The sequence below is a fragment of the Pan troglodytes genome, chromosome 19, assembly GCF_028858775.2.
Source record: "Pan troglodytes isolate AG18354 chromosome 19, NHGRI_mPanTro3-v2.0_pri, whole genome shotgun sequence".
Classification (NCBI taxonomy): domain Eukaryota; kingdom Metazoa; phylum Chordata; class Mammalia; order Primates; family Hominidae; genus Pan; species Pan troglodytes.
The window spans coordinates 26,424,166-26,450,192 of NC_072417.2; the positions used below are offsets into that span (position 1 = coordinate 26,424,166).

Consider the following 26,027-nt stretch of genomic DNA (forward strand, 5'->3'; position numbering starts at 1 on the left):
AATATTCTGCTGTTGTGAGACAAAGCAACAAACATTAAGAAGCTGTGTTTGCTCCTTTCTGCTTGTCGGCACAGTTTCACAAAGCACCTGACTCTGTGACTAAAGACAGACGTGCAGCCCTCCGGAAAGATGCTTTGAAGACAGCACAGGAGAGAGCCTGAGGCCCTCCCATGTCTCTTGGCTGAGTCACTACTTTTCTTTTCTTCTTCTTCTTTTTTTTTTCTTTGAAAGAGAGTCTTGTTCTGTTGCCCAGGCTGGAGTGCCATGGCACAATCTCGGCTCACTGCAACCTCTGCCTCCCGGGTTCAAGCAATTCTCCTGCCTCAGCCTCCCGAGTAGCCAGGACTACAGCCACATGCCTGGCTAATTTTTGTATTTTTAGTAGAGACGGGGTTTCACCTTGTTGGCCAGGCTGGTCTCGAGCACCTGACCTAAAGTGATCCACCCTCCTTGGCCTCCCAAAGTGCTGGGATTACAGATGTGAGCCACTGCGCCCGGCTTGTGTCTTCATGTTTCTTAAAAGAGAAATAATCCTAGTCCCTGGCTTTTCTGACACAGAACATTTCCAAGATGACATCTGACGAGGTTAGTGATGATGCCTCTGTGATCTAGGACCCAAACCTTGCTGTGATTCTGCTGTCATGTAATTCTGAGCAAGTCTGATGGGATTTTGCACATACGGAACCTCCACCTTTAGCCCCCAGCTGTATATAAGCAATGGGCTGAAACATTGTGCCAGAGCCTGCTCCTGGGCTGGAGGCCTCAATCTATAGTCCTCTGTAAGACTTCTGAACACAACTAGCATTCATTCTTTAAAAAGCTTGATTTTTTCTCTTTTATTTGACCCTGTGGTAGAGAATAACTGGGTCTATGTGTGAAGGGTGAGGAGCAGAAAGGGTAGGTCTCTCAGGAAGAGGCATTTCACCCAAGAGCTAAGGAGGAAAGGGGAGCCCACCATATCTGTGCCTGGGGAAGAGCGTTGCAGGCACAGGGAATGGCGAGGTCGGAGGCTCTGAGCAAGAGAGAACATGGCATGTCTGTGTAAGGGAAAGGACCGAGAGGACAAAGAGAAGGAAGCCACTTGGCGCACAGTGGGAGGAGAACCTCAGGGCTAGCTTTCAGGGCTGTGGCAGGGAGTTCAGGTTGTATTCTAAGTGCACTGGGAAACATTGCAACGTTAAAACCAAGTGTGACAAGGTTTATCTTTTAAAAAGCTTACTCTGAGGCTGGGCGCGGTGGCTCATGCCTGTAATCCCAGCACTTTGGGAGGCCGAGGCGGGTGGATCACCTGAGGTCAGGAGTTCAAGACCAGCCTGGCCAACATGGTGAAACCCCGTCCCCACTAAAAATACAAAAAAATTAGCCAGGTGTGGTGGCGGGCACCTGTAATCCCAGCTACTTGGGAGGCTGAGGCAGGAAAATCGCTTGAACCTAGGAGGCAGAGGTTGCAGTGAGCCGAGGTCTCATTACTGCGCTCCAGCCTGGGAGACAAGAGCGAAACTCCATCTCAAAAATAAAATAAAAAAAAAATAAAAATAAAAGGTTACTCTGGCTATGAACCCTACCATATATTATCCTGCCCATACCTGTGGATTCTCGTTCAATGTGGGGCTCTGGGGGACCCAAGAAGAATCAGCCAGAGTCCCTGCCCCTAAGAGGCACTCAGCTCTTCTCCCTGCCACAACTTCACCCCCAGATGAGTCCCCCTCCTCTGCCCTACAACACTGACACAGTCCATTGATCCACTGGAAACTAGTTTATTTTTGATCAGTTTTTCAGGGGACAGGGCTGGAGTGGGGTGGGAGGTGGCTGGGCTCTGAAGCTTGGTTCTAGGATTGTTAGTTCTCATCCTCAGCACTGCGGCGGCCGAAGTCCATCCATCCATAGGCTTCTTCTTCTTCCTCCAGCCATGGTCCCTGCTTCTTGGACGGGTCTGAGGAGGTGAGAGAGGCGAGAATGGGGGAAGGATGCCTACCTTCCAGGAACTGAAGTCAGAGCCAGTCTGGGGAGACCTTGGCCAAACCTGGCCAAGTGAGGCAAGCAGGGCAGTCAGCAGCTCCTACCTGCCACGAGGTGTGGGGGACCCTGGGGTCCCAGCTGCCTTCGATGATGAGAGGCTGGGCCCTGCTGCTCCAGCCAGGGTAGCTCCAGGTCCCTGTTGGCCCCTGTACCTAAGGGTGCATCTGGCTGCTGGGAGCGGGGCTTCCAAGAAGCTTCAGAGAAGGCGGCCAGAGCCAGTGCAAAGATCAGCACATACACACATAGTCGCTGCATCTCGTCTGCAAAGGGGAGAAGGGACTAGCTTAAGGGTGAGGCTGTCCCCACACAGGCCCAGAGGCAGGGGACTGAACCATTTGGCTCCAGGCCTCTACCTGCTGATGAGTGTGCAATTCTTTCTTTCTTTTTTTTTTAGACAGAGTTTCACTCTTGTTGCCCAGGCTGGAGTGCAGTGGTGGGATCTCGGCTCACTATAACCTCCGCCTCCCGGGTTCAAGTGATTCTCCTGCCTCAGCTTCCAGAATATCTGGGACTATAGGCACGTGCCACCATGCCTGGCTAATTTTTGTAATTTTTAGTAGAGATGGGGTTTCACCATGTTGGCCAGGCTGGTCTCGAACTCCTGACCTCAGGTGATCCACCCGCCTCGGCCTCCCAAATGCTGGGATTACAGGCGTGAGCCACCACACCCGGGTGAGTCTGCAATTCTGTGTGGAGTTGTGGACTATTTCTTCAGATCAGTTCTCCAGTTTCTGCCAGTTCCACACCAGCCCCGAAGTCTTGTGTTTTTTCTCTTTACCTACCCCGATTACAGCCACTGCTTCTATGGGAGAAAGTCAAATCCTAGGGCAATGGTTTCCCTAGGTACTGTTCTGCAGAATTTGAGGCCATGTTAGTGGTTCTGTAGCTGTTTAAGTAATGTAATTTATTTATTTATTGAGACAGGGTCTCACTCTGTCGCCCAGGCTGCAGTGCAGTAGTGCAATCACTGCTCACTGCAGCCTCTACCTCCTGGGCTCAGGTGATCCTCCCACCTCAGCCTCCAGAAGAGCTGGGACTACAGGCTTGCACCACCACGTCCAGCTAATTTTTTTTGTATTTTTTGTAGAAACAGGGTTTCATCATGTTGACCAAGCTAGTCTTGAACTCTTGGGCTCAAGCAATCCTCCCGCCTCAGCCTCCCAAAATGCTGCGATTACAGATGTGAGCCACCGTGCTCGGCCCAAGACTTGTTATTTAAAGTGAACTTTTTAGGCCAGGCATGGTAATCCCAGCACTTTGGGAGGCTGAGGAGGATGGATCCCTTGAGCCCACGAGTTTGAGACCAGCCTGGGCAACATACCGAAACCCCATCTCTACAAAAAATACAAAAATTAGCCAGGCATGGTGGCATGCACCTGTATTCCCAGCTACTTGGGAGGCTGAGGTGGGAGGATCACTTGAGCCGGGGAGGTGGAGGTTGCAGTGAGCCGAGATTGCACCGCTGCACTCCAGCCTGGGCGACAGAGTGAGACCCTGTCTCAAAAAAACAAAAGCAAAAAGTGAAACTTTTAAATAGTAATACCAAAGGAACATGGACATCCAACTGTGTTACAGACCGCATGTTATCACTATGGAGACTGCAGCACATTCAATGCGTGGCCAGCTCACACTGATTTTTGTGCAGCCCTGAGAGGAAAGGTTCTCCTGTCATTTTTGCTTAACTGAGGAATATCCTGTGATTATAATGAAGCAGTTAAGAAAAAATTAAGCTGTCACCATTAGCAATTATGTATCAGGGTGAATCAAGTTTGGGGAAAACATAATACAGAACTAAACTGGAATCTCAAACAAACATAAAATTCAAATGCTCATCTATTCCCTGGACTCACTATTTTTGTATTCTTTTGGTCTCACTATTCTGATTGGCTTTATCATAAGAAAATGATAAAAATTTTCTCTTGTCAGAATACATTTGTATTAATAAAATACTGTACTGCTTTTAAGTTTTTCTTTTTTTCTTCTCTTTTTGTGAGACAGAATCTTGCTCTGTCTCCCAGGCTGGAATGCAGTGGCTGGCGTGATCCTGACTCGCTGCAGCCTCGACCTCTTGGGCTCAAGAGATCCTCCCACCTCAGCCTCCTGAGTAGTTGGGACTACAAGTGTGCACTACTATGCCCAGCTAATTTTTTTGTTTTTATTTTTAGTAGAGATGAGGTCTCACTATGTTGCCCAGGCTGGTCTGGAACTCCTGAGCTCAAGCAATCTGCTTGCCTCAGCCTCCCAAAGTGTTGTGATCACAGGCATGAGCCACAGTGCCTGGCCATTAAGTTTTTCATAATCAGGTTTTCTGTTAGGTTTTCTTTGGAAGAAAAGAATTCTGCTGCTGAAGAAATGTTTGAAAAATCAGTGATCTGGAGCTGTATTGTCAGATGCTAACCACATGTGTTGTTCAGTGCTATAGCCACCAGCCACATGTGGCTCTTTACATTTAAATTAATTAAATTAAAAAATTATGGTCAGGTGCAGTGGCTCACACCTGTAATCCCAGCACTTTGGGAGGCTGAGGGGGTTGGATCACTTGAGGTCAGGAGTTTGTGACCAGCCTGGCCAACATGGTGAAACTCTGTCTCTACCAAAAATATGAAAAATTAGCTGGGTGTTGTGGCAGGCGCCTGTAATCCCAGCTACTCGGGAGGCTGAGTCAGGAGAATTGCTTGAACCTGGGAGGCAGAGGTTGCACGTCACTGCACTCCAGCCTGGGTGACACGGCGAGACTCTATATAAAAAAACAAACAACAACAACAACAAAAACTTCCTTACACTAACCCCATTTCAAGCGCACACGTGGCTAGTGGCTACCATATTGAACAGTGCAGATGAAGACCATTTCCTGCATCATAAGACGTTCTTTTGGATGGCACTGGTCTAGGAAAGGGCTTGAAGTGGGATCCAGGAGCTGTGGATTCCTATCCCAGCCCTGCCTAATAATCCCTGTGACTTTGGGCAAGTCACATCTTGCCTCTGGGCCTCAGTTTTCTTGTCCGAGAGAAAGGAGAAGAACCCCAGTCCTCCTCACCTCCCAGGGCTGGGAAGAGTGTGAAGGGATAGGCTAAGGGCAGGGCCCCGGCTGCGGCAGAAGGGCAGGTGGAAGGCAAGGCTGGGAATACGAGGGTAGGTACTGGAGCCAAGACCTAGTTCCATCCTGGGATAAAGAAAGGGTCCCAGCTCTGGAGACCCCAAGGGGTGAGCCCCAGACTCTGGCCAGTGGCCTGGTACCTTGATGGGGGAGAGGACCTGTCAACCCACTTCCTAGCCTCTCCCCTCTCCTCCTGGGTTTTCTCACCTGCAGAGCTGGGAGGTGTGTGGTGCCGCGGCTGGGCCTGGTGCCTCTCAGGTCTCTGCTCTGCTTGATGCTCCAGGCCTGTCTTATAAAGCCCTCAAGGTCCCTCCCAACTGTCCCCCCCACCCCGCCCCTACCCTGCCATATGAGTCCAGGTGAGAGGAATGGGGTGGGGCACAGGTACAGCCCATCACCCTGCCCCGCCCTTTCATTTAGTGTCAGTCAGTCATCCAGGATGTGGGGGAAGGATAGGGGAGTTGACCTTCATGGTGAGGGGCTGGAGCGGGGTGGCGGCAGCTCTCCAGCTGTACCTGAGGGGCAGGAACCAAGCTCCCTGGGTCAGGAGCAATGCTCCCCACCATATCCTGGGGGTCAGAGGCCTGGCACTTATCTCTCGAACTACATAGGGACCTTTGTGGGTGGTGGTAGGTGAGGGAGTGAACCCGATGGGCTTAGATTCAGGGAAAGTGGATTTCGCCATCCACTGATGTTTGGCAAGCGTGTGGATGTGGGGTGATGTATTGATTCCCCGTCCCCTCCACTGGACTCTGCAAACATAACGTGTTACCAGGAGCAATGGGTTGTGGGCTGATGGCCCTGTTCTCTCCTTCTAGTGGCTCACATCCTGGTCACCTCTGAAGTCCTTTCACCCTCCCCCTACCATGGAACACCCTCGGTGCCTTCTTCTCCTTAGGCCCTCTGTGCTGGGCTGGGTTTGGCTTGTAGCTGCCCCGTGTCTTCTAGGTCAGCTGCCCATGCACCACCACTTGCAAACCCCCTATGCAGAACCAATTCCTGGAGGGTCCTGCCTTTGAAGCCTCCTTCATTTTGCTTTCAAGGGGAGCTAGTAATCTGCATAACAACTTTTTTTTTTTTTTGAGACAAAGTCTAGTTCTGTCACCAGGCTGGAGTGCAGGAGTGCAGTGGTGTGATCTCGGCTCACTGGAACCTCCGCCTCCTGGGTTCAAGCGATTCTTCTGCCTCAACCTCCCTAGTAGCTGGGATTACAGGTGCACGCCCCCACGCCTGGCTAATTTTTTGTATTTTTAGTAGAGATGGGGTTTCATCATGTTGGGCGGGCTGGTCTCGAACTCCTGACCTCGTGATTGGCCCAGCTCAGTCTGCCAAAGTTCTGGGATTACAGACGTAAGCCACCACGCCCAGCCAACAACTTTTCAGTATCAAAATATACCTTCACATGGTTAGCAAACAGACTAAAGCATTTGCCAAAGATGGACCAGAAAACAAAATGGTACCTTGTTGACTTATTTGATAAACTGCTGCCTCCACATGGTGTGACCAGATGTAATGAGCCGTTGGCTGTTTTTTATTTTTCCACTGTTGAGAGCAGAGATTTTGCTCCTGTTCATGCGTCATTGGGCCCCCTCCTTTTCTGGGAGAGTTTGATCCCCTTGGGTATTGGGTAACTGCAGTGGTACCCATGCTTACAGCCAGCCTTGCTGAGAATTAATGGGTGATGAAGGAAGCAGGCTGTGCGGTGTCCATGGCAACCGATGGCTGAATAACCGTTGTGAATAACCACTCTCATCTAGAGCAGGACACGGTGACTCAGCAGATGGAATAAATGAAAATGACAAAAAGCAGTGCAGGCATTGCTGATAATTAATTGAATCACAGAATCTCAGAGATGAAAGGACTTTGAGGGGGCTTGGGAGAACAGGTGGGGTGGGTGTAGCTCTGTTCATACACTAGGGGAATGAATGAAGACATTCGTGTTGCTATGGTAACACTAATGGGAAATGATAAGTTTTCAGTAGAACCCTGGTTGTACCAGAGCCCAAGACTCAGTATGTGCCCATGGAGTGGGTTATGCCCCCTTGAATGTTCTTCCCCAGGCTGGTTACATGAGGGATGACAATTTCAACCAATAGAAGCATGTCTCCTATTCCACAGGCAATGGTTAGAATGTCACTATTTGGCCAGGCGTGGTGACTCACTCCTGTAATCCCAGCACTTTGGGAGGCTGAGGCAGGTGGATGACGAAGTCAAGAAATCGAGACCATCCTGGCCAACATGGTGAAACCTTGACTCTACTAAAAATACAAAAATTAGCTGGGCATGGTGGCGGGCGCCTGTAATCCCAGCTACTCGGGAGACTGAGGCAGGAGAATTGCTTGAACCTGGGAGGCACAGAGAGGTTGCAGTGAGCTGAGATCATGCCATTGCACTCCAGCCTGGCGACAGAGCGAGACTCTGTCCAAAAAAAAAAAAAAAAAAAAAAAAAAAAAAAAAAAAAAAGAATGTCACTATTTGCAGACCCTGCCAGGTCTGCAGGGGAAGGGTTGCATTCAGAGATGAGCATCCTTGACCCTGAGGAGCTCCCCAGTCACAGACTGCACGTTCTCCTCACGAGGGGACCTCGTCTGATGGAAAAGGAAGGGTTTCCCGGTCCTGTCTTTTTCCAGCTGTTGAGCTTTGAGCATATTTCTCTCCTGCTCTGAGCTGTTTTCTCCTCTAGGAAATGAGGAAAGTAACTTGGGGAGGAGGGTCTCGTGAAGGTGATGTACATAAAGCGCCCTGCACGGTGCTCAAAACATTGCAGGTATTTGGCCGGGTGCGGTGGCTCATGCCTGTGATCCCAGCACTTTGGGAGGCCAAGGCAAGCAGATCACCTGAGGTCAGGAGTTCGAGACCAGCCTGAACAACATGGTGAAACCCCGTTTCTACTAAAAATACAAAAATTAGCTGGGAGTGGCGGCACGTGCCTGTAATCCCAGCTACTTGGGAGGCTGAGGCATGAGAATCGCTTGAACCCAGGAAGTGGAGGTTGGAGTGAGCCAAGATTGTGCCATTGCACTCCAGCCTGGGTGACACAGTGAGACTGTCTCAAACAAACAAACAAAAGAGAATATCGCAGGTATTTAATCCATTTTGCATCTTCTCCCCCATCCTCTCTGGGTCTCAATTAACCACATTTGGAAATAGGAATCATTCATTTGTACCTCATAGGGCTGCAGTGAAGGGAAGAGGTGACAAGGTCTGTGCACACACTTTATACACTTGGGGGAGTTCTCCTCCCCCAAGGCTTAAAGGAGGGTAATTCCCTAAGCATATCACTCTGTGAATCCAAAGGTTTCCCTCCTGCCAGCTGTGACTCAGAGGGACATCAGCCCAACTGCCACTGAAAGAGGCAGCAGGGATAGAGTCTATGGAAGCTGGACCTCCTGGTGTATAGGGGGTTTTGGAACTGGTGAGGCCAGGGTTTGAATCATGGCTCTAACACCAACTAGCTGGGTGAGCAGAAAATTCAATTTCTGGGCCTACCAAATTGAAGACCAGATCCCAGACCTTGGGACCCATCTCCGTCCCCCTCGAGGGTGCAGGTGTGTGGGCCCTGCCCCTGTCATCACAACGATAACAATGCCGTGTACCAGGCACTGATAAGCTCCTAGCATGAATGAATGCAATCACTCTTCACCATGATCCTAGGACCTAAGTGCTAGTGTGAACCCCTTCTTCAGAAGAAACTGATGGGTACGGTGGCTTACGCCTGTAATCCCAGCACTTGGGGAGGCCGAGGCCGGCAGATTACTTGAGCCCAACAGTTGAAGACCAGCCTGGGCAACATGGCAAAACCCCATCTCTACAAAAAATACAAAAATTAGCTGGGTGTGGTGGTGCGTGGCTGTGGTCCCAGCTATTTGGGAGGCTGAGGTGGGAGGATTGCTTGAGCCGGGGAGGTGAGGTTGCAGTGAGCCATGATTGTGCCACTGTACTTGGGAGACAGAGCGAGACGCTGTCTCAAAAAAAAAAAAAAAAAAAAAGAAGAAGAAGTAGAAACTAAGGCTTAGACAGGTGAAGCAATCCCCATCCTGAGTCCACACACCAAAAAGGAGAGGTGGGTCTGAAACTTAGGTCTCTATCCTCCCAGTAGGAATGTGGCAGGCAGAAAAATCATGTCCCCAAAGATGTTCCTGCCCCAATCCTTGGAACCTGTGAATATGCGATTACATAACAAAAGAGACGTTGCAGGTGTGATTAAGGTTACTGGCTTTAAAATAGAGAGCTTATGCCAAGTGCAGTGGTGCATGCCCGTAGTCCCAGCTACTCTGGAGGCTGAGGCAGGAGGATCACTTAAGCCCAGGAGTCTGAGACCAGCCTGGGCAACATAGTGAGACCCCTGTCTCTGAAAAAAAAAATTAGGGAGTTTATGCTGGATTATCTGACTGGGCCCAGTGTAATCACATAGCCCTTAACTTTCTTCAGCTAGAGGCAGAAGAGATGTGGCTGAAGGTCAGGTCGGAGAGCTGGAGTTATGAGGACTCCACAAGCAATTGCTGGTCTGAAGATGGTAGGAGGGCAACAGGACGAGGAAAGCAGTGGCCTTGAGGAGCTGAGAGGTTCTCCACCGACAGCCAGGAAAGAGGAATGTCAGCCCCGCAACTACAAAGAATGAAATCTGGCCAACAACCTGGATGAGCTTGGAAGTGGATTCATCCCTGGAGCCTCCGGAAAGAAATGCAGCCCTGCCGACCTGACTGTGGCCTTGGGAGATCCTCATCAGGGGACCCCGTGAGCCACTCTGTACCAGGACTTCTGACCTACAGAACCGCGAGAGAATAAATTGCTGTTGTTTTAAGCTTCTAAATTGTGGTGACTTATTATGGTAGCAATCAAAACTGGATACAAGGGATCACAGCCTTGTGAAGGTTTTTGTTTAGTAAAAACTGGCCCAGCATGAATTTCCATGTAAATTTTCAAATACAATGAAGGGAGCTGTTCTTTGAGTTATTTTGACCATCCGAATATTCCAAATTCATTCCAATTACTGAGCACCTGCTGTGAGCTAGGGTACAGATGAGGCTACTTGGGGATAAGAGGTGAATATGACAGCGCTGGGTGCAGCGGCTCACGCCTGTAATCCCAGCACTTTGGGAGGCTGAGGTGGGCGGATCACTTAAGTTTGGGAGTTCAAGACCAGCCTGACCAACATGATGAAACTCTGTCTCTACTAAAAAGTACAAAATTAGCCGGGCATGGTGGTGCACGTCTGTAATCCTGGCTACTTGGGAGGCTGAGGTGGAAGAATTGCTTGAACATGGGAGGCAGAGGTTGCAGTGAGCTGAGATTGTGCGATTGCACGCCAGCCTGGGCAACAAGAGCGAAACTTTGTCTCAAAAAAAAAAAAGAGGTGACTATGACAGGACAGACCCTTTCATTGCTTTGGTGGAGTTTAGATTCTAGGGGCATAAAAGAGTAACACATGGCCGGGTGTGGTGGCTCACGCCTGTAATCCTAGCACTTTGGGAGGCCAAGGTGGGCAGATTGCCTGAGCTCAGGAGTTTGAGACCAGCCTGGGCAACATGGTGAAACCCTGTCTCTACTAAAATACAAAAAAAAAAAAAAGCCGGGCATGGCGGTGTGTGCCTGTAGTCCCAGCTACTTGGGAGGCTGAGGCAGGAGAATTGCTTGAACCTGGGAGGCAGAGGGTGCAGTGAGCTGAGATTGTGCCACTGCACTCCAGCCTGGAGACAGAGTGAAACTCTGTCTCAAAAAAAAAAAAAAAAAAAGAGTAACAGAATAACAAGGGTCCCCTGTGGAGGAGACTGTTCCCTGAGGAGGGAGAGGCTTCTCAGTGGACCCGGGCACACTCCTGCCTGCCAGGGCTGGCTTTGGGAAACAGATCACTATTGATGAGCTGCAAACCGTTGTCAGGGAGGCAGTGCCTTGGCTTCCTAATTGGTTATTGATGGCAGAAAAGGAAGAGCTTGATGACGACTCAATCATTCTGGCCCAGGCAACCAGGGCTTTGGAGGATGCGGTGGTTCTGGGGACAAACAGTGACACCTGGAAGGTGTTTGCATCAATGAGGGCATCCATGATCCCCCCTGGGGTAGGGGGCTAGGTAGGGGGAGGTGGGTTCTTGGGTTCTGGCCTCAGCTGCTGTCTGAGAGTGGTGACATGGCAGGGCCAAGAGGGCAGCCTGCAAGCTGCTTGCAGACTGGGCTGGAGAGGCTGCCCACCACCCCTGGGCCCAGGCTGGGCTGTCAAGGACAGAGAGTAGTGGCTACCCTTACTCTGGCTTCCGCTTCTCTCCTGAGCCTCCTCTCTCCTTTTCTCCTCTGATGCCCACCTGTGCCTTCGAAGCAGTGGTTCTCAGCCCAGGCTTTGTATTTGGATCACCTGGCCTCAAGTGATCCTCCCTCCTGGCCTCCCAAAGCGCTGGGATTATAGGCATGGGCCACCATGCCTGGCCTAACAGTGGTTTTAACTAGGAAAAATAATCCTAAAGGCCCCTCTGTGAGAGGATGAGAGGAGTCTTTATTCGGGTGTGTTCCAGGCTGAATGGCTCATCCCCGGCCCAACAGGTAGGAGGTGAGGGAGCTGAGTTGGGGAACCCCCGTGTCTTGGACTCCATGTGCTGCTGCCTCTTCTCGGCCCACAGCCTCCCATCCCACCCTCTCCAGAAGCCTCGCTCCTGCTGAATCTGTCTTCACTGTGACCTCCAGCTCCTCCACTGTCTGGCTCCTCCCAGCCCGCCTACCCCTCCCAGGGTTTGTCATCTCAGTTCTGTGTGATGCACATAGATGACTGCCCCTGTCCTGCTTCTGAACCTGCCAGGCTGGTCCCAGGTCCCTGACAGGCCACCCCGACCCCTTCCTCAGCTCCTGCCACTCCCTGCAAAAACCGACAGGAAGTTTCCGGAAGTGACCAGTTGATTCAATTGCAAATTAATATTCTGCAGCTTGGTTGTTACTGGCAACTGTGGTGAATCATTTCTCTTTCATTCCCAAGGTCATTTGACGTCAGCCCCCTTTTCCCCACCGTGAACACAGCTGCCTAAGTCCCCCTTCCGTCCTTTCCTCCTTTCCTTCATCGCTGGAGGTTCTGTCACCCCATTCAGTGTCAGCCCCTCCACCAGGGCCCGTCATCCCAGACCCTCCTGCCTGCTTAGAGACCGTGTGCTTTCACTCTTTCATTCACTCATTCATCCATGCATCTGTTTACTCAACACAAATTTTCCAAGTGCCTGCTTTGTGTCAGGCACTGTACTGACCCTGGGGACACAATGGTGATCGAGGGGGTCTTTGTTCTTTCTCTTCCCTTTTCTTTGTTGTCTATTGAGCCCAGGAGTGGGGTGGGTTGGAGTGACACACGGTGGGCTCAAGGGGCCGTGGGGGAGGTTTGGATGGCTGGTTATGCCTATGACCTCGCTATTGAGAACGTTATTTCAGAGAAAGTAGAAGGATCAGTGCGTTTCTTCAAGCTTTACTGAAGTTTTGCTGCATACATAAACCCACCTGATTCCAAATGATCCCTGGCAGAGGGCAGAGGTCATTTCTGTCCACGAGCCAGAGAGATGCTGCCATGTGGCAAGGGCAACACCCCTGCTCATAATGTGCCCACCCAGCCAGCTTTGGAAATGATGCAATTCTTTTTTTTTTTTTTTTTTTTTTAATAAGCCATTTAGCCAGGCGCAGTGGCTCATGTCTGTAATCCCAGCACTTTGGGAGGCTGAGGCAGGCGGATCACTTGAGATCAGGAGTTCGAGACCAGCATGGCCAACATGGTGAAACCCCCGTCTCCAATAAAAATACAAAAATTAGCTGGGAGTGGTAGCGCATGCCTGTGGCTACTCAGGAGGATGAGGCAGGAGAATTGCTTGAATCCAGGGGGTAGAGGTTGCAGTGAGCCGAGATCAGACCACTGCACTCCAGCCTGGGCAACAGAGTGAGACTGTCTCCAAAAAAAAAAAAAAAAAAAAAAAAAAGGCATTTATTTAGATATTGTTTATATACCATACCTTTTGCCCTTTGAAAGTATACACTTCAGTGGCTTCTACATTATTTACTTTCTTTTTGAGACAAGTTCTTTTTTTTTTTTCTTTTTTTTTGAGACGGAGTCTTCTTCTGTCACCCAGGCTGGAGTGCAGTGGTATGATCTCAGCTCACTGCAACCTCCGCCTCCCGAGTTCAAGTGATTCTCCTGCCTCAGCCTCCCAAGTAGCTGGTATTGCAGGCGCCCATCACCACATCTGGCTAATTTTTTGTATTTTTAGTAGAGACAGGGTTTCGCCGTGTTGGTCAGGCTGGTCTCGAACTTCTGACCTCAAGTGATCTGCCTGCCTTGGCCTCCCAAAGTGCTGGGATTACTGGCATGAGTCACTGCGCCTGGCTGGGGTCTTCTTATATTGCCTAGGCTGGTCTTGAATTCAGGTGATCCTCCTGCATTGGGCTCCCAAAGTGCTGGGATTACAGACTTGAGCCACTGTGCCCAGCCAAAGACAGGTTTTTTGCTGTGTTGCACAGGCTATTCTCTAACTTCTGGGCTCAATGATCCTCCCACCTAAGCCTCCCAAGTAGCTAGGACTGGAGATGCAAGCCACCAAGCCCAGCTTCAGTGGCTTTTAGTTCACACATTTGTGCAACTATCACCATTATCTAATTCAGAACACTTTCATCACCCCACACCCATTTGCAGTCATTCCTCATTCCCCCTTTTCCTTGGAAACCACAAATCTACTTTCTGTCTCCAAGAATTTGCCTATTCTGAGACTTTCATTTAATTGGAATCATACAATATACGGCCTTTTGTGTATGGGTTATTTTACTTAGCATGAAGCATTTGTGATTCATTCATGTTGTAGTATACATCAGAACTTCATTCTTTTTTTTTTTTCTTTTGAGACAGAGTCTCGCTCTGTTGCCCAGGCTGGAGTGCAATGGCAGGATCTCAGCTCACTGCAACCTCCGCTTCCTGGGTTCAAGTGATTCTTCTGCCTCAGCCTCCCAAGTAGCTGGGATTACAGGTGCCTGCCACCACGCCCAGCAAATTTTTTGTATTTTTAGTAGAGACGGGGTTTCACTATGTTGGCCAGGCTGGTCTCGAACTCTTGACCTCAGGCAATCCACTCGCCTTGGCCTCCCAAAGTGCTGGCATTACAGGTGTGAGCCACTGCACCCGGCCTTTTTTTTTTTTTTTTTTTTGAGACAGAGTTTCGCTTTTGTTGCCCAGGCTGGAGTGCAATGGCACGATCTCGGCTCAATGCAACCTCCGCCTCCAGGGTTCAAGCGATTCTCCTGCCTCAGCCTCTCGAGTAGCTAGGATTACAGGTGCTCACCACCACACCCGGCTAATTTTTATATTTTTATTTATTTTTTATTTTATTTTATTTTTTTTCGAGACAGCGTCTCACTCTGTTGCCCCGGCTAGAGTGCAGTGGTACGATCTTGGCTCACTGCAACCTCCGCCTCCCGGGTTCAAGTGATTCTTCTGCCTCAGCCTGGCCAGCATGGTGAAACCCCGTCTCTACTAATAATACAAAAAATTAGCTGAATACGGTGTCGCGTGCCTGTAATCCCAGCTACTCGGGAGGCTGAGGCAGAAGAATTGCTTGAACCTGGGAGGTGGAAGTTGCAGTGAGTTGAGATTGTGCCATTGCACTCTGGCCTGGGTGACAAGAGTGAGACTATCTCAAACAAAACAAAACAAAACAAAAGAAATGGTGCCAAATCTTATTTATTAATTTAGAGACAGGCTCTCTCTCACTCCCTTTGCCCAGGCTGGTGTCCAGTGGCACAATCTCGGCTTCCTGGGCTCAAGTGATTCTCCCCTGTTAGTCTCCTGAGCAGCTGGGATTGCGGGCACACACCACTGCACTGGCTAATTTTTTTTTGTTTTTTAGTAGAGACAGGATTTTGCCATGTTGCCTGGGCTGGTCTCGAACTCCTAGGTTCAAGCAATCTGCCCACCTTGGCCTCCCAAAGTGCTGGGATTACAGGCGTGAACCACCGCGCCTGGTCCAAATCTAATTTAGAGCATTAAAAAGTATTCATGGCTGGTAATGGTGGATCACGGCAATAATCCCAGCACTTTGGGAGGCTGAGGTAAGAGGATCACTTGAGCCCAGGAGTCTGAGACCAGCCTGGGCAACATAGTGAGACCCTGTCTCTACTTAAAAAAAAAAAAAAGCCAGGTGTGGCAATGTGAACCTGAAGTCCCAGCTACTTGGGAGGCTGAGGCGAGAGGATTGCTTGAGCCCGGGAGTTGGAGGCTGCAGTGAGCTATGATCAGATTGCACTAGTGCACTCCAGCCTGGGTGATAGGGTCTGGTGCACTCCAGAGCCTATCTCAAACAAAATAAAACAAAACATTCATTATTAAACAAAGGAATTAAAATAAATGTGTGAATCTTTAAAGTCAAGAAGTTAGAAAAAGAGCCACAAAATCAAGGAAAATAAGGAAGAAAGAAAAATAATAAAATCGGAGATTAATGATTGAGAAAAACAGAAAAAAATGATAGAGTTGCTAAGATTAAGAATGGATTTTTTGGTTGGGTGCAATTCCAGCACTTTGAGAGGCCAAGGTGGGAGCATCCCTTGAGACCAGGAGTTGGAGGCTGCAGTGAGCTATGATCACTGTACTCAGCCTGGGCAACAGAGTGAGACTGTGTCTTAAAAAAAAAAAAAAAAATTGGCCTGGCGCAGTGGCTCACGCCTGTAATCCCAACACTTTGGGATGCTAAGGCGGGTGGATCACCTGAGGTCGGGAGTTCAAGACCAGCCTGACCAATATGGAGAAACCCCGTCTCTACTAAAAATACAAAATTAGCCAGGCATGGTGGTACAAGCCTGTAATCCCAGCTACTTGGGAGGCTGAGGCAGGAAAATGGCTTGAACCCAGGAGGAGGAGGTTGCAGTGAGCTAAGATGGTGACACTGCACCCTAGCCTAGGTGACAGAGTAAGACTCCAACTCTAAAAAAAAGTAAAATTAAAAAATCTCCTTTAAAACAGAGTGCTTGTTGGACAGGAGGTGCACACGCAGGAGCCGTGACCCCGCGGCACCCAGGTGTCCAAACGGGCTCCCTCAATCCACAGCCACTCTTGCCAGCCGTTACCCAGTCACAGCAGCCCGGGTCACTGCACAGTTTAAATTGTCTTTAATCATAGTCCTTTATGGTTAATTTATACCCATAATGGGCAATTGGTTAAAAACAGGAAGCAGAGGGAGCACAGAGGTTGAAAAATAAGTGAACATTGAACATAAACATGACGCCCTTTGTGCGTCTAGTTATTAATTCTCGCTCCATTTCTGTGATATAGGAGGAAACAAGCACAAGGGGAATATAAGGTTCAGGGAGATTATGACTTGCCCACCTTGGAGACAGAACTAAAGATTTTTGCTGCTCAGCATCACCTGGGAGCTTGATAGATGTGCAGAATTTCAGGCTCTACCCCAGATCTACTGAATCAATCTCCATTTTAACAATCTTCATTTTAAACAGTTTCAAGGCCAGATGCAGTGGCTCACGCCTATAATCCTAGCACTTTGGGAGGGCAAAGTGGGAGGATCACTTAAGCCCAGGAGTTCAAGACCAGCCTGGACAACATAGTGAGATCCCACCTCTACAAAAAATACAAAAATTAGCCAGGCATGATAGGGCATGCCTGTAGTCCCAGTTACTCAGGAGGCTGAGGCAGGAGGATCACTTGAGCTTGGGAGGCGGAAGTTGTAACGAGCCATGACCACACCACTGCACTCCATCTTGGGTAACAGAACCAGACCCTGTCTTGAAAAAAAGTCTGATATAGCCTGATGCAGTGGCTCACGCCTGTAATCCCAGCACTTTGGGAGGCTGAGGCGGGTGGATCATTTGAAGGTCAGGTGTTTGAGACCAGCCTGGCCAACATGATGAAACCCCATCTCTACTAAAAATACAAAAATTAGCTGGGCGTGTTGGTGCATGCCTGTAATCCCAGCTACTTGGGAGGCTGAGGCACAGCAATCGCTTGAATCCAAGAGGCTGAGGTTATAGTGAGCTGGGATCGTGCCTCTGCACTCCAGACTGGGTGACAGAGCAACATTGTCTCAAAAAAACAAAAAACAAAACAAAAAAAAAAAAGAAAAGGGCCGGGCTCGGTGGCTCATGCCTCTAATCCCAGCACTTTGGGAAACTGAGGTGGGTGGATCACGAGGTCAGGAGATTGAGACCATCCTGGCTAACACAGGTGAAACCCCATCTCTACTAAAATTACAAAAAAAAAAAAAAATTAGCCGAGCGTGGTGGCAGGCACCTGTAGTCCCAGCTACTCGGGAGGCCGAGGCAGGAGAATGGCATGAACCTGGGAGGTGGAGCTTGCAGTGAGCCAAGATTGTGCCACTGCACTCCAGCCTGGGCAACAGAGCGAAATTCAGTCTCAAAAAAAAAAAAAAGAAAAAAGTTTGAAATGCAGCACTTTAGACCATAAAATTAGCAGACTTTATTTTTTTTAATTTTATTTATTTATTTTTTTGAGACGGTGTCTTGCTGTGTTGCCCAGGCTGGAGTGTAGTGGTGTTATCTCGGCTCACTACAACCTCTGCCTTCTGGGTTCAAGCGATTCTCCTGCCTCAGCCTCCCAATTAGCTGGGATTACAGGCGCCCGCCACCACGCCCAGCTAATTTTTGTATTTTTTTTTTTTTTTTTTGAGACGGAGTCTCGCTCTGTCGCCCAGGCTGGAGTCCAGCGGCCCGATCTCGGCTCACTGCAAGCTCCGCCTCCTGGGTTCGTGCCATTCTCCTGCCTCAGCCTCCCGAGTAGCTGGGACTACAGGCATCCACCACCATGCCCAGCTAATTTTTTGTATTTTTAGTAGAGACAGGGTTTCACTGTGTTAGCCAGGATGGTCTTGATCTCCTGACCTCGTGATCTGCCCGTCTCGGCCTCCCAAAGTGCTGGGATTACAGGCGTGAGCCACCGCGCCCAGCTAATTTTTGTATTTTTAGTAGAGAGGGGTTTTTACCATGTTGGTCAGGCTGGTCTCGAACTCCTGACCTCAGGTGATCCACCTGCCTCAGCCTCCCAAAGTGCTGAGATTACAAATGTGAGTCACCGCGCCTGGCTTTAGTGGACTTTATATTGCAATCTGTGCACTGGTTAAAAAGAGACAGTGGCATTGTTTTTATAAGTGCACATTCCATCGCAGTTTTAGATCTGCATTGGAGCACACAAAAACGGACAGTAGAAGCATAGAAAGCGACAGTTATGAATTGAGTATGGATCGAGCATCATTGCATTAGGTGAGAGGTGTGGGTATCTGGCTGGCAGGGGAATCAAACAGGGAGCCCTTCAGTGATACCAAGCCTGGGCTCAGGCCTCAGAGTCTCAGGCGAGAACCGCTGCGGGTGGCGAAGTGATCTACCCAGCCACTCCCACTGAGCCTCACCAGACTTGCAGGTCAACCGATTAAGAGGGCTCCAGGATGTCACAAACAATGCTGACAGAGAAAATTCAGTGACGGTTATATCTGATTTGGCTTTTCTTTCTTTTCTTTCTGATACAGAGTCTTGCTATGTCGCCCAGGCTGGAGTGCAATGGCGCCATCTCAGCTCACTGAAACTTTAGCCGCCCAGGTTCAAGCAATTCTCCTGCCTCAGCCTCCTGAGTAGCTGGAATTACAGGCGTGCACCACCACACCTGGCTAATTTTTGTAGTTTTAGTAGAGACGTGGTTTCACCATGTTGGCCAGGCTGGTCTTGAACTCCTGACCTCGTGATCTGCCCACCTCAGCCTTCCAAAGTGCTGGGATTACAGGTGTGAGCCACCGCACCCGGCCTTGGCTTTTCATTTATGGGGACCAAGGACAGCCTACATCTCTCACGTACTATTCGCAAACTCCTTGGATATGAGTATCCTGAAACTGTCTTATATCATGCTCTAGGGAAAAATACACGAGTTATAAATTCAAATTTTAATGTAGTGAGTGTAAGCAGGGGATCCTAATGAGCTTTAGTGTTAATAAAACACTCATAATGAAATCTAAATCTGCATTTTATTTTATTTTACTTTGAGATGGACTCTTGCTCTGCCGCCCAGGCTGGAGTGCAGTGACGCCATCTCGGCTCACTGTAATCTCTGCCTCCTGGGTTCAAGTGATTCTAGTGCTTCAGCCTCCTGAGTAACTGGGATTACAGGCACACACCTCCACAGTTTGCTAAGTTTTGTATTTTTAGTAGAGTCGGGGTTTCGCCATGTTGGCCAGGCTGGTTTCAAACTCCTGACCTCAGGTGGTCCGTCCGCCTCAGCCTCCCAAAGTGTAAGGATTACAGGTGTGAGTCACCACGACCAGCCTAAATCTGCATTTTAATATATATGTGTTCTCATAACCAAACATAATGTAATATCACTTTTCAATTTGTTTGGCGCTTTTCTTTTTTCTCTTCTTTTTTTTTTTTTGAGACAGGATCTCACTCTGTCATCCAGGCTGGAGTGCCGTGGCGTGATCATAACTCACTGCAGCCTCAAACCCCTAGGCTCAAGTGATCCTCCCGCCTCAGTCTCCTGAGTAGCTGGGACTACAGGCACATACCATCACACTAGGCTTGCTTTCTCTTCCAATTATATATACAATATTTGTTAGTGAGTCCCTGGGAGATCTAAAATAAATAAACACTGTGTTTTGTCACTTTTTTAACGGAGAAAGTCAAAATAGTCTTTGAATGGTATGATTACCACATATTATACTTTAAATGCACTTTAGAGAAGGAAGAAACTATCATATAATTTACCAATTATCTTTCTTTTACTTAAAATTCCTAGCATAGTCCGGGCGTGGTGGCTCATGCCTGTAATCCCCAGCACTTTGGGCGGCAGAGGTAGGAGGATCACTTGAGTCCAAGAGTTTGCGACCAGCCTGGGCAATACAGTGAGATCCTGCCTTTATCTATTTCAAATAAATAAATAAATAAAATAAAATTCCCAGCATATACCAGGCATATGATGAAAAAGATCTAAAATTCTCAAGTTAGTCCTCTAGATTGCTGATATAACAGGGGAAAGGATTATTGGGTCCAAAAAATGTTGAGACTCACTGAGAGAGACAGCAGCTGCTTGGCTGCGGGACACAGGACAGAAGGCAGTCACGTGGGTGACTCTGAAAAGCTTGCCCGGGTTTATGACAGTTCCCAGAGGTTCATGTGACCCAGGGTTTCCCAACCTCAGCACTGTTGATATTCTGGGCCAGATAATTATTTGTGTGGGGTAAGAGGCTGTTCCGTGGGTCACAGGATGTTTAGCAGCATCTCTGACCACTTCTTACTGGATACCAGTAGTATACATCTCTTCTCTCCCACCCCCACCCCAGGCAACTAACATAGTCTCCAGACTCTGAGAACTACTGATGTAATTCCAGCCTTTCCCTCCGGCTCTACCAAGTAGGGATGCAAAGGAGAGAGAGTAAGTCACATAACTCTCTCTCTCTTTTTTTTTTTTTAGGAGAGATGGGGTTTCTCCATGTTGCCTAGGCTGGTCTCGAACCTCTCACCTCAAGTGATCCGCCTGCCTTGGCCTCTCAAAGTGCTGGGATTACAGGCGTGAGCCACCGTGCCTGGCCCTAGCAAGTCACATAATTTATAGAGGGTAACTCTGTCGATTTTAAACTTCGCGTAGTCTGACCCATTCATTCATCCAATAAACACGTATTCAGCACCTAGTATGTGCCAGACTCTCTTGGAGGCACTGGGGATACAGCCCTGGACAAAGGTTTCTGCCCACACAGAACTTATGTTCTAGTGGGGGAAGATGGCCAAAATCAAATGAACAAATAAATTATATTGTTGCCCTACAAATAAGTCATATAGTTGTGCTATGGAGAAAAAAAAGCAGGAAGAGAGATTGTGCCTCTCCCTGTCACAGACCCGAATGTGGCCCCTTCTAAACACAGTTTAAATTCTTCAGTATTTATACGATGATTGGTTTAGAATCTGACTCTCCGACTGCAGTACTGCAAACCCCCCGAGGAGTGTGGTTTCTCTTGTTCATCACTGGGCCCCCACACCTGGCACAGCACCTGCACTGAGTGAGTGCTCCATAGGCATGAATGAATGAATGAACGCGGCAAAGAGCTATTGATGGAGTCTGGACTTGGACGAGAAGTCGTAGCTGGACACAGAGCCTTAGGATCGGGAACACTGAAGACAAACAAAGCCATGATATAGGGTGAGACCACCAAGGGAGAGGGAAGGACAGTCAGGACAATCCCTTGGGAACGCTTGCATTTAGAGTGGAAGAAATGAGAGGCTTGAGCAGGAGGGGGCAACAAGGGTGCATGGTGCCTAGCAGGAGACCTCACTGCACTCCAGCCTGGGAAACAGTGAGACTCTGTCCCCCCCCAAAAAAAAAGTTAAAAATTGGTCAAGGAGCTCTTAATTGAAAAATTGTAAAGCCTTGTGCACAGTAAACTGTGTTTTTACACTACTGCCACAAGGGGGCACCATCGAGGCTGATAAACCAGGAAAGGGGTCATGTTCAGTTCTCCAAATATGCTACGTGTTTTTCTGGCTTATTCATAGAGTTGACAGCAATTGGAATAGGTTCTAAAGTTGTTTTGTAGCTTCTTATGCAGTTTTAGCTGACCAGTTTTCATTTTGTCTTCATAACACCATCTTAAGAAACACTCAGTTTGTCCTTGTGTGTAGCTGTTGCAGCGTGTGGGGATGGGGGCAGGAGGGCTGGGGGGTTTGGGGTGGGAGAGGAGGACTAAGGAGCAGAGAGCTGAGGGACCTTTTCAGCATAATCAATCTTTCTTTTTTTTGTTTTTGTTTTTGAGACGCAGTCTCGCTCTGTTGCCCAGGCTGGAGTGCAGTGGCACGATCTCGCCCGCCACCACGCCCAGCTAATTTTTGTATTTTTAGTAGAAATGGGGTTTCGCCATGTTGACCAGGCTGGCCTCGAACTCCTGACCTCAAGTGATCTGCTGGCCTTGGCCTCCCTAAGTGCTGGGATTATAGGCGTGAGCCACTGCGCCGGCTTCCAGGTGCCTTTTCACCTCTGGGTGTGACTCTTTTTCTCTGCTCAAAATGCTTGGCTTCAGACAGCACCTCCTTTATGAAGCCTTCTTGGCCCCCTTGGCTGAGGATGGGAGTGGGGAAGATTTCGCAGTCCTCAGAGATCCTGTGGCTCTTTGGGTCCCTTTCTGTCCTGTGTCAAGGCTGTGTGCTGGTCTTACATCCACCTATCAGGCAGTCAGCTCCCTGAGTGCAGGGGGTCTGCCTGACGTGCCCTGTAGTGTACTACAGATACCAAGCACTCAACAATCTCTGTAAGATGAGCATTTATTTATTTATTTCTGCTCCCACTCCACCGGGAAAATGAGTTACAGAAATTGTGAATGTACAGGTGCAGCTGGTGGGAGGAGGGGTACACAGGGAGTCCTGGGTTCTAGATGAGGCTCCACAACTTACCTTGGGAATGTCCACATCACATTGTTTTCTTTTTTTGAGACAGTGTCTATCTCTGTCACCCAGGTTGGAGTGCAGTGGTGCCATCTTGGCTCACTGCGACCTCTGCCTCCTGGGCTCAAGCCATTTTCCCACCTTGGCCTCCCCAGTAGCTGGGAGCATAGGCATGCAACACCACGCCTGGATAATTTTTGTATTTTTTGTAGAGACAGGGTTTAGTCATGTTGCCCAGGCTGGTCTCGAAGTCTTGGACTCAAGCAATCTGCCTGCCTTGGTCTCTCAAAGTGCTGGGATTACAGGCATGAGCCACCATACCCAGCCATCATGCCTTCTTTTTTTTTTTTTTGGAGACGGAGTCTCGCTCTGTTGCCCAGGCTGGAGTGCAGTGGCGCAATCTTGGCTCACTGCAACCTCTGCCTCCTGGGTTCAAGTGATTCTCCTGCCTCAGCCTCCCACCTGGGACTACAGGTGCACGCCACCGTGCCCGGCTAATTTTTTGTATTTTAGTAGAGACAGGGTTTCACCGTTGTTGCCCAGGCTGGTCTCGAATTCCTGAGCTCAGGCAATCCGCCTGTCTTGGCCTCCCAAAGTGCTAGGATTACAGATGTGAGCCACTGCACCCGGCCCATCATGACTTTTGAATTATACTTTTCTTCATTCAGCCTGAGATAGGTTACATCAGGTGGATAAGGGTGTTCACCAACTTCCTCAGTTCTGTGTTCACAGATACTTGTTTCGCTTGGCTTCACAGAGCTGATTTAATAGATGTTGATGGTTTAACTTGGAATAATCCCATCCTAGAGAATTGGAGGTCCTTAAAAAGCATGAGATGGAACAGCCTAGCACAGAACCTGGCCGTGTTCACAACCTACAGCGTAGAAGGAATTCTCTTCTCTTGCTGTTTCATCCTGATTGTAGTATTTTGTGTGTTTGGCCTCCTGCCTTGCTCTAGAAGTTCCTCCAAGAAAAAACCTCCTACATTACAGTCAAATCTTACTGATTTAAAAGTCTCACCCAGCCAGACACGGTGCTCATGCCTGTAATCCCAGCACTTTGGGAGGCTGAGGCAGGCGGATCACAAGGTCAGGAGATCAGGACCATCCTGGCCAACATGGTGAAACCCTGTCTCTACTAAAAATACAAAAATTAGCCAGTCGTGGTGGCACGTGCCTGTAGTCCCAGCTACTCGGGAGGCTGAGGCAGGAGAATCGCTCGAACCTGGGAGGCAGAAACTGTAGTGAGGCGAGACCGTGCCATTGCACTCCAGTCTGGGCAACAGAGCAAGACTCCATCTCAAAAAAAAAAAAAAAAAAAAATTCACTCAAACATTTTGAACAATGCCACTATATTTGGAGCCTTGGTTGGCTCCAAGGCTAAATTATTTTGTGTTCATGAAACAGACTGGTTTTATAGGACCTTTAACACGACAAGAGCCTGATGCTGGGGTTAGAATCATTGCTATAGTTTGAATGTTCCACCCAAACCAAAACCCATGTTGAAATTTAATTGCCAATTGAACAGTTATTGGGAGGAGGGGTGCTTTTTTTTTTTTTTTGGAGACTGTCACCCAGGCTGGAGTACAGTGGCAGTGACACGATCACAGCTAACTATAGCCTTGGCTTCCTGGGCACCAGTGATCGTCCTTCCTCCTGCCTCAGCCTCCTAAGTAGCTGGGACTACAGGCGTGTGCCATCATGCCTGGCTAATTTTTGTATTGTTTGTAGAGATAGGGTTGTGCCACGTTGCCCAGGTTGGTCTCAAGGATTCACCCCCCTTGGCAAGTGCTGGGATTACAGGTTGAGTGACTGTGGCTGGCCAAGGTGGGGTTTTTAAAGGTATTAGGTCCTGAGCCTCTGCCCTCATGAATGAAGTGGGCTCACAACAGTATAGGTTTGGCCCCCATTTGCTGTCCAGCCCTTCCACCATGTTATGATGCAGTAAGAAGGCCCTCACCAGATGCCAGTGCCATGCCTTTCGACTTCTGTGAGCCAAATAAATCTCTATCAATTATTCAGTCTGCTGTATTCTAACACAATCACCTCCTAGTTTTAGGGCAGTTGCCACTGGCTCAACCTCACCAGCCCTCCTCCACAACTCACCTGGTTCTATGCTCTTTCCCAAACTGGGCTCTAACCTAACTCACCGCTTGTACCTTTATCTACAAAATGGGCTGGTAGTAAACTTAGTAGTCTTGCGTTACTCAATGACAGGGACATGTTTTGAGAAACGCATCGTTAGGCGATTTTGTGTTTTCTACGAACATCATCGTGTACTTACGCACACCTGGATGGCACAGCCTACTACATGCCTAGGTTATATGACACAGCCTGTTGCTCCTAGGCTACAAACCTGTACAGCATGTTACTGTGCTGAAATTGTAGGCCAGGGGTGTAGTATCTTTTCACTTCCCTGGGCCACATTGGAAGAATTGTCTTGGGCCACACATAAAATACACCAACAATAGCTGATGAGCTAAAAAGAAAAAAAAAAAAAAAAAGTCACCAAACAAAACTCATGTTTTAGCAAAATTTATTAGTTCGTGTTGGGCCACATTCAAAGCCATCCACACAAGCTTCCTGTAGGCCATTGTAACACAATGTTAAAAGGTACAGTAAAAATACAGTATTATAATCTTATTGTGTAGCACGGCTGTGAGGCTCATTGTTGAATGAAGCATCCTTAGGCAGCACGTGACTGCATGCAGATATGTGTGCTGAAAGAACTTTGCCTTTTTAACTAAAGGACCCAGGAACAGAACTTCGTCTTTTACTTGCCATTCATTGTCCTTCATGAGGGACGGCCTCCCAACACTTAACTTCAGCTCTTCAAATACTTGTCATTAAACCTTCTAATACTACAAACTTACTACCCAGAGTATACACATTCCTAGCGATTTGTGGATCTTAACCCACAGCATGACTGCCCTTGTTATAGCCCTTGCATTTACTCTCCACTCAGCGCCCTTAAACCAAGGCTGTTACTACTGAGGGGGCGCCAAGATTTCCAAGTAACCCATTCTCCAGGACACTGATTAACAGCACAGCATGACTCTGGCTAAATGCTTGCAAAAACAGTTGACCTGCTGGGCATGGTGGCTCATGCCTGTAATCCCAGCACTTTGGGAGGCCGAGACAGGCAGATCACTTGAGGCCAGGTGTTCGAGACCAGCCTGGCCTACATGGAGAAACCCTGTCTCTACTAAAAATATAAGTTAGCTGGGCACGGTGCCTGTAATCCCAGCTACTAGGGAGGCTGAGGCACGACAATTGCTTGAACCTGAGGTGGAGGTTGCAGTGAGCCGAGATTGTGCCACTGCACTCCAGCCTGGGCAACAAGGGCAAACCTGTCTCAAAAAACAAACGAACAAAAAACCAGTTGACCAGAGAGGGACAAGCTCATAAAGGTTTTTCTTGGCCAAGTTCAGGCCCGTTGAGAAGCTGTGGGTGTGGACGAATCCTCCACTGCCCATTTCTATGGTTCCTTTATATGCACAAGATCGACTATATATAAATAATCTGCAAGTCAGG

General features: G+C 48.7%; 1 protein-coding gene across 1 annotated transcript; it reads right to left on the bottom strand.

Moving 5' to 3' along the window:
- Nucleotides 1-6: 6 nt before the first annotated feature.
- GAST (gastrin) lies at nucleotides 7-10,847 on the bottom strand. The gene is made up of 3 exons (XM_063798589.1): nucleotides 6,577-10,847; nucleotides 2,064-2,279; nucleotides 7-1,933 (listed from the first exon to the last, which is right to left on the bottom strand). The coding sequence occupies exons 1-3, from the start codon at nucleotides 6,761-6,763 to the stop codon at nucleotides 1,839-1,841; spliced, it is 498 nt and encodes a 165-aa protein (XP_063654659.1). The 5' UTR covers nucleotides 6,764-10,847; the 3' UTR covers nucleotides 7-1,838.
- Between the last annotated feature and the right edge of the window lie 15,180 nt (nucleotides 10,848-26,027).

Bases quoted from the DNA above. Each gene is read 5' to 3' on its own strand.
- GAST (XM_063798589.1), bottom strand. From the start codon at position 6,763: ATGGGTACCACTGCAGTTACCCAATACCCAAGGGGATCAAACTCTCCC. The intron at 2,280-6,576 runs GTACCATTTTGT...TCCCCTTTGCAG, and splicing joins TTATCAAATAAGTCAACAAG to ACGAGATGCAGCGACTATGT. The intron at 1,934-2,063 runs GTAGGAGCTGCT...TCACCTCCTCAG, and splicing joins TCCCCCACACCTCGTGGCAG to ACCCGTCCAAGAAGCAGGGA.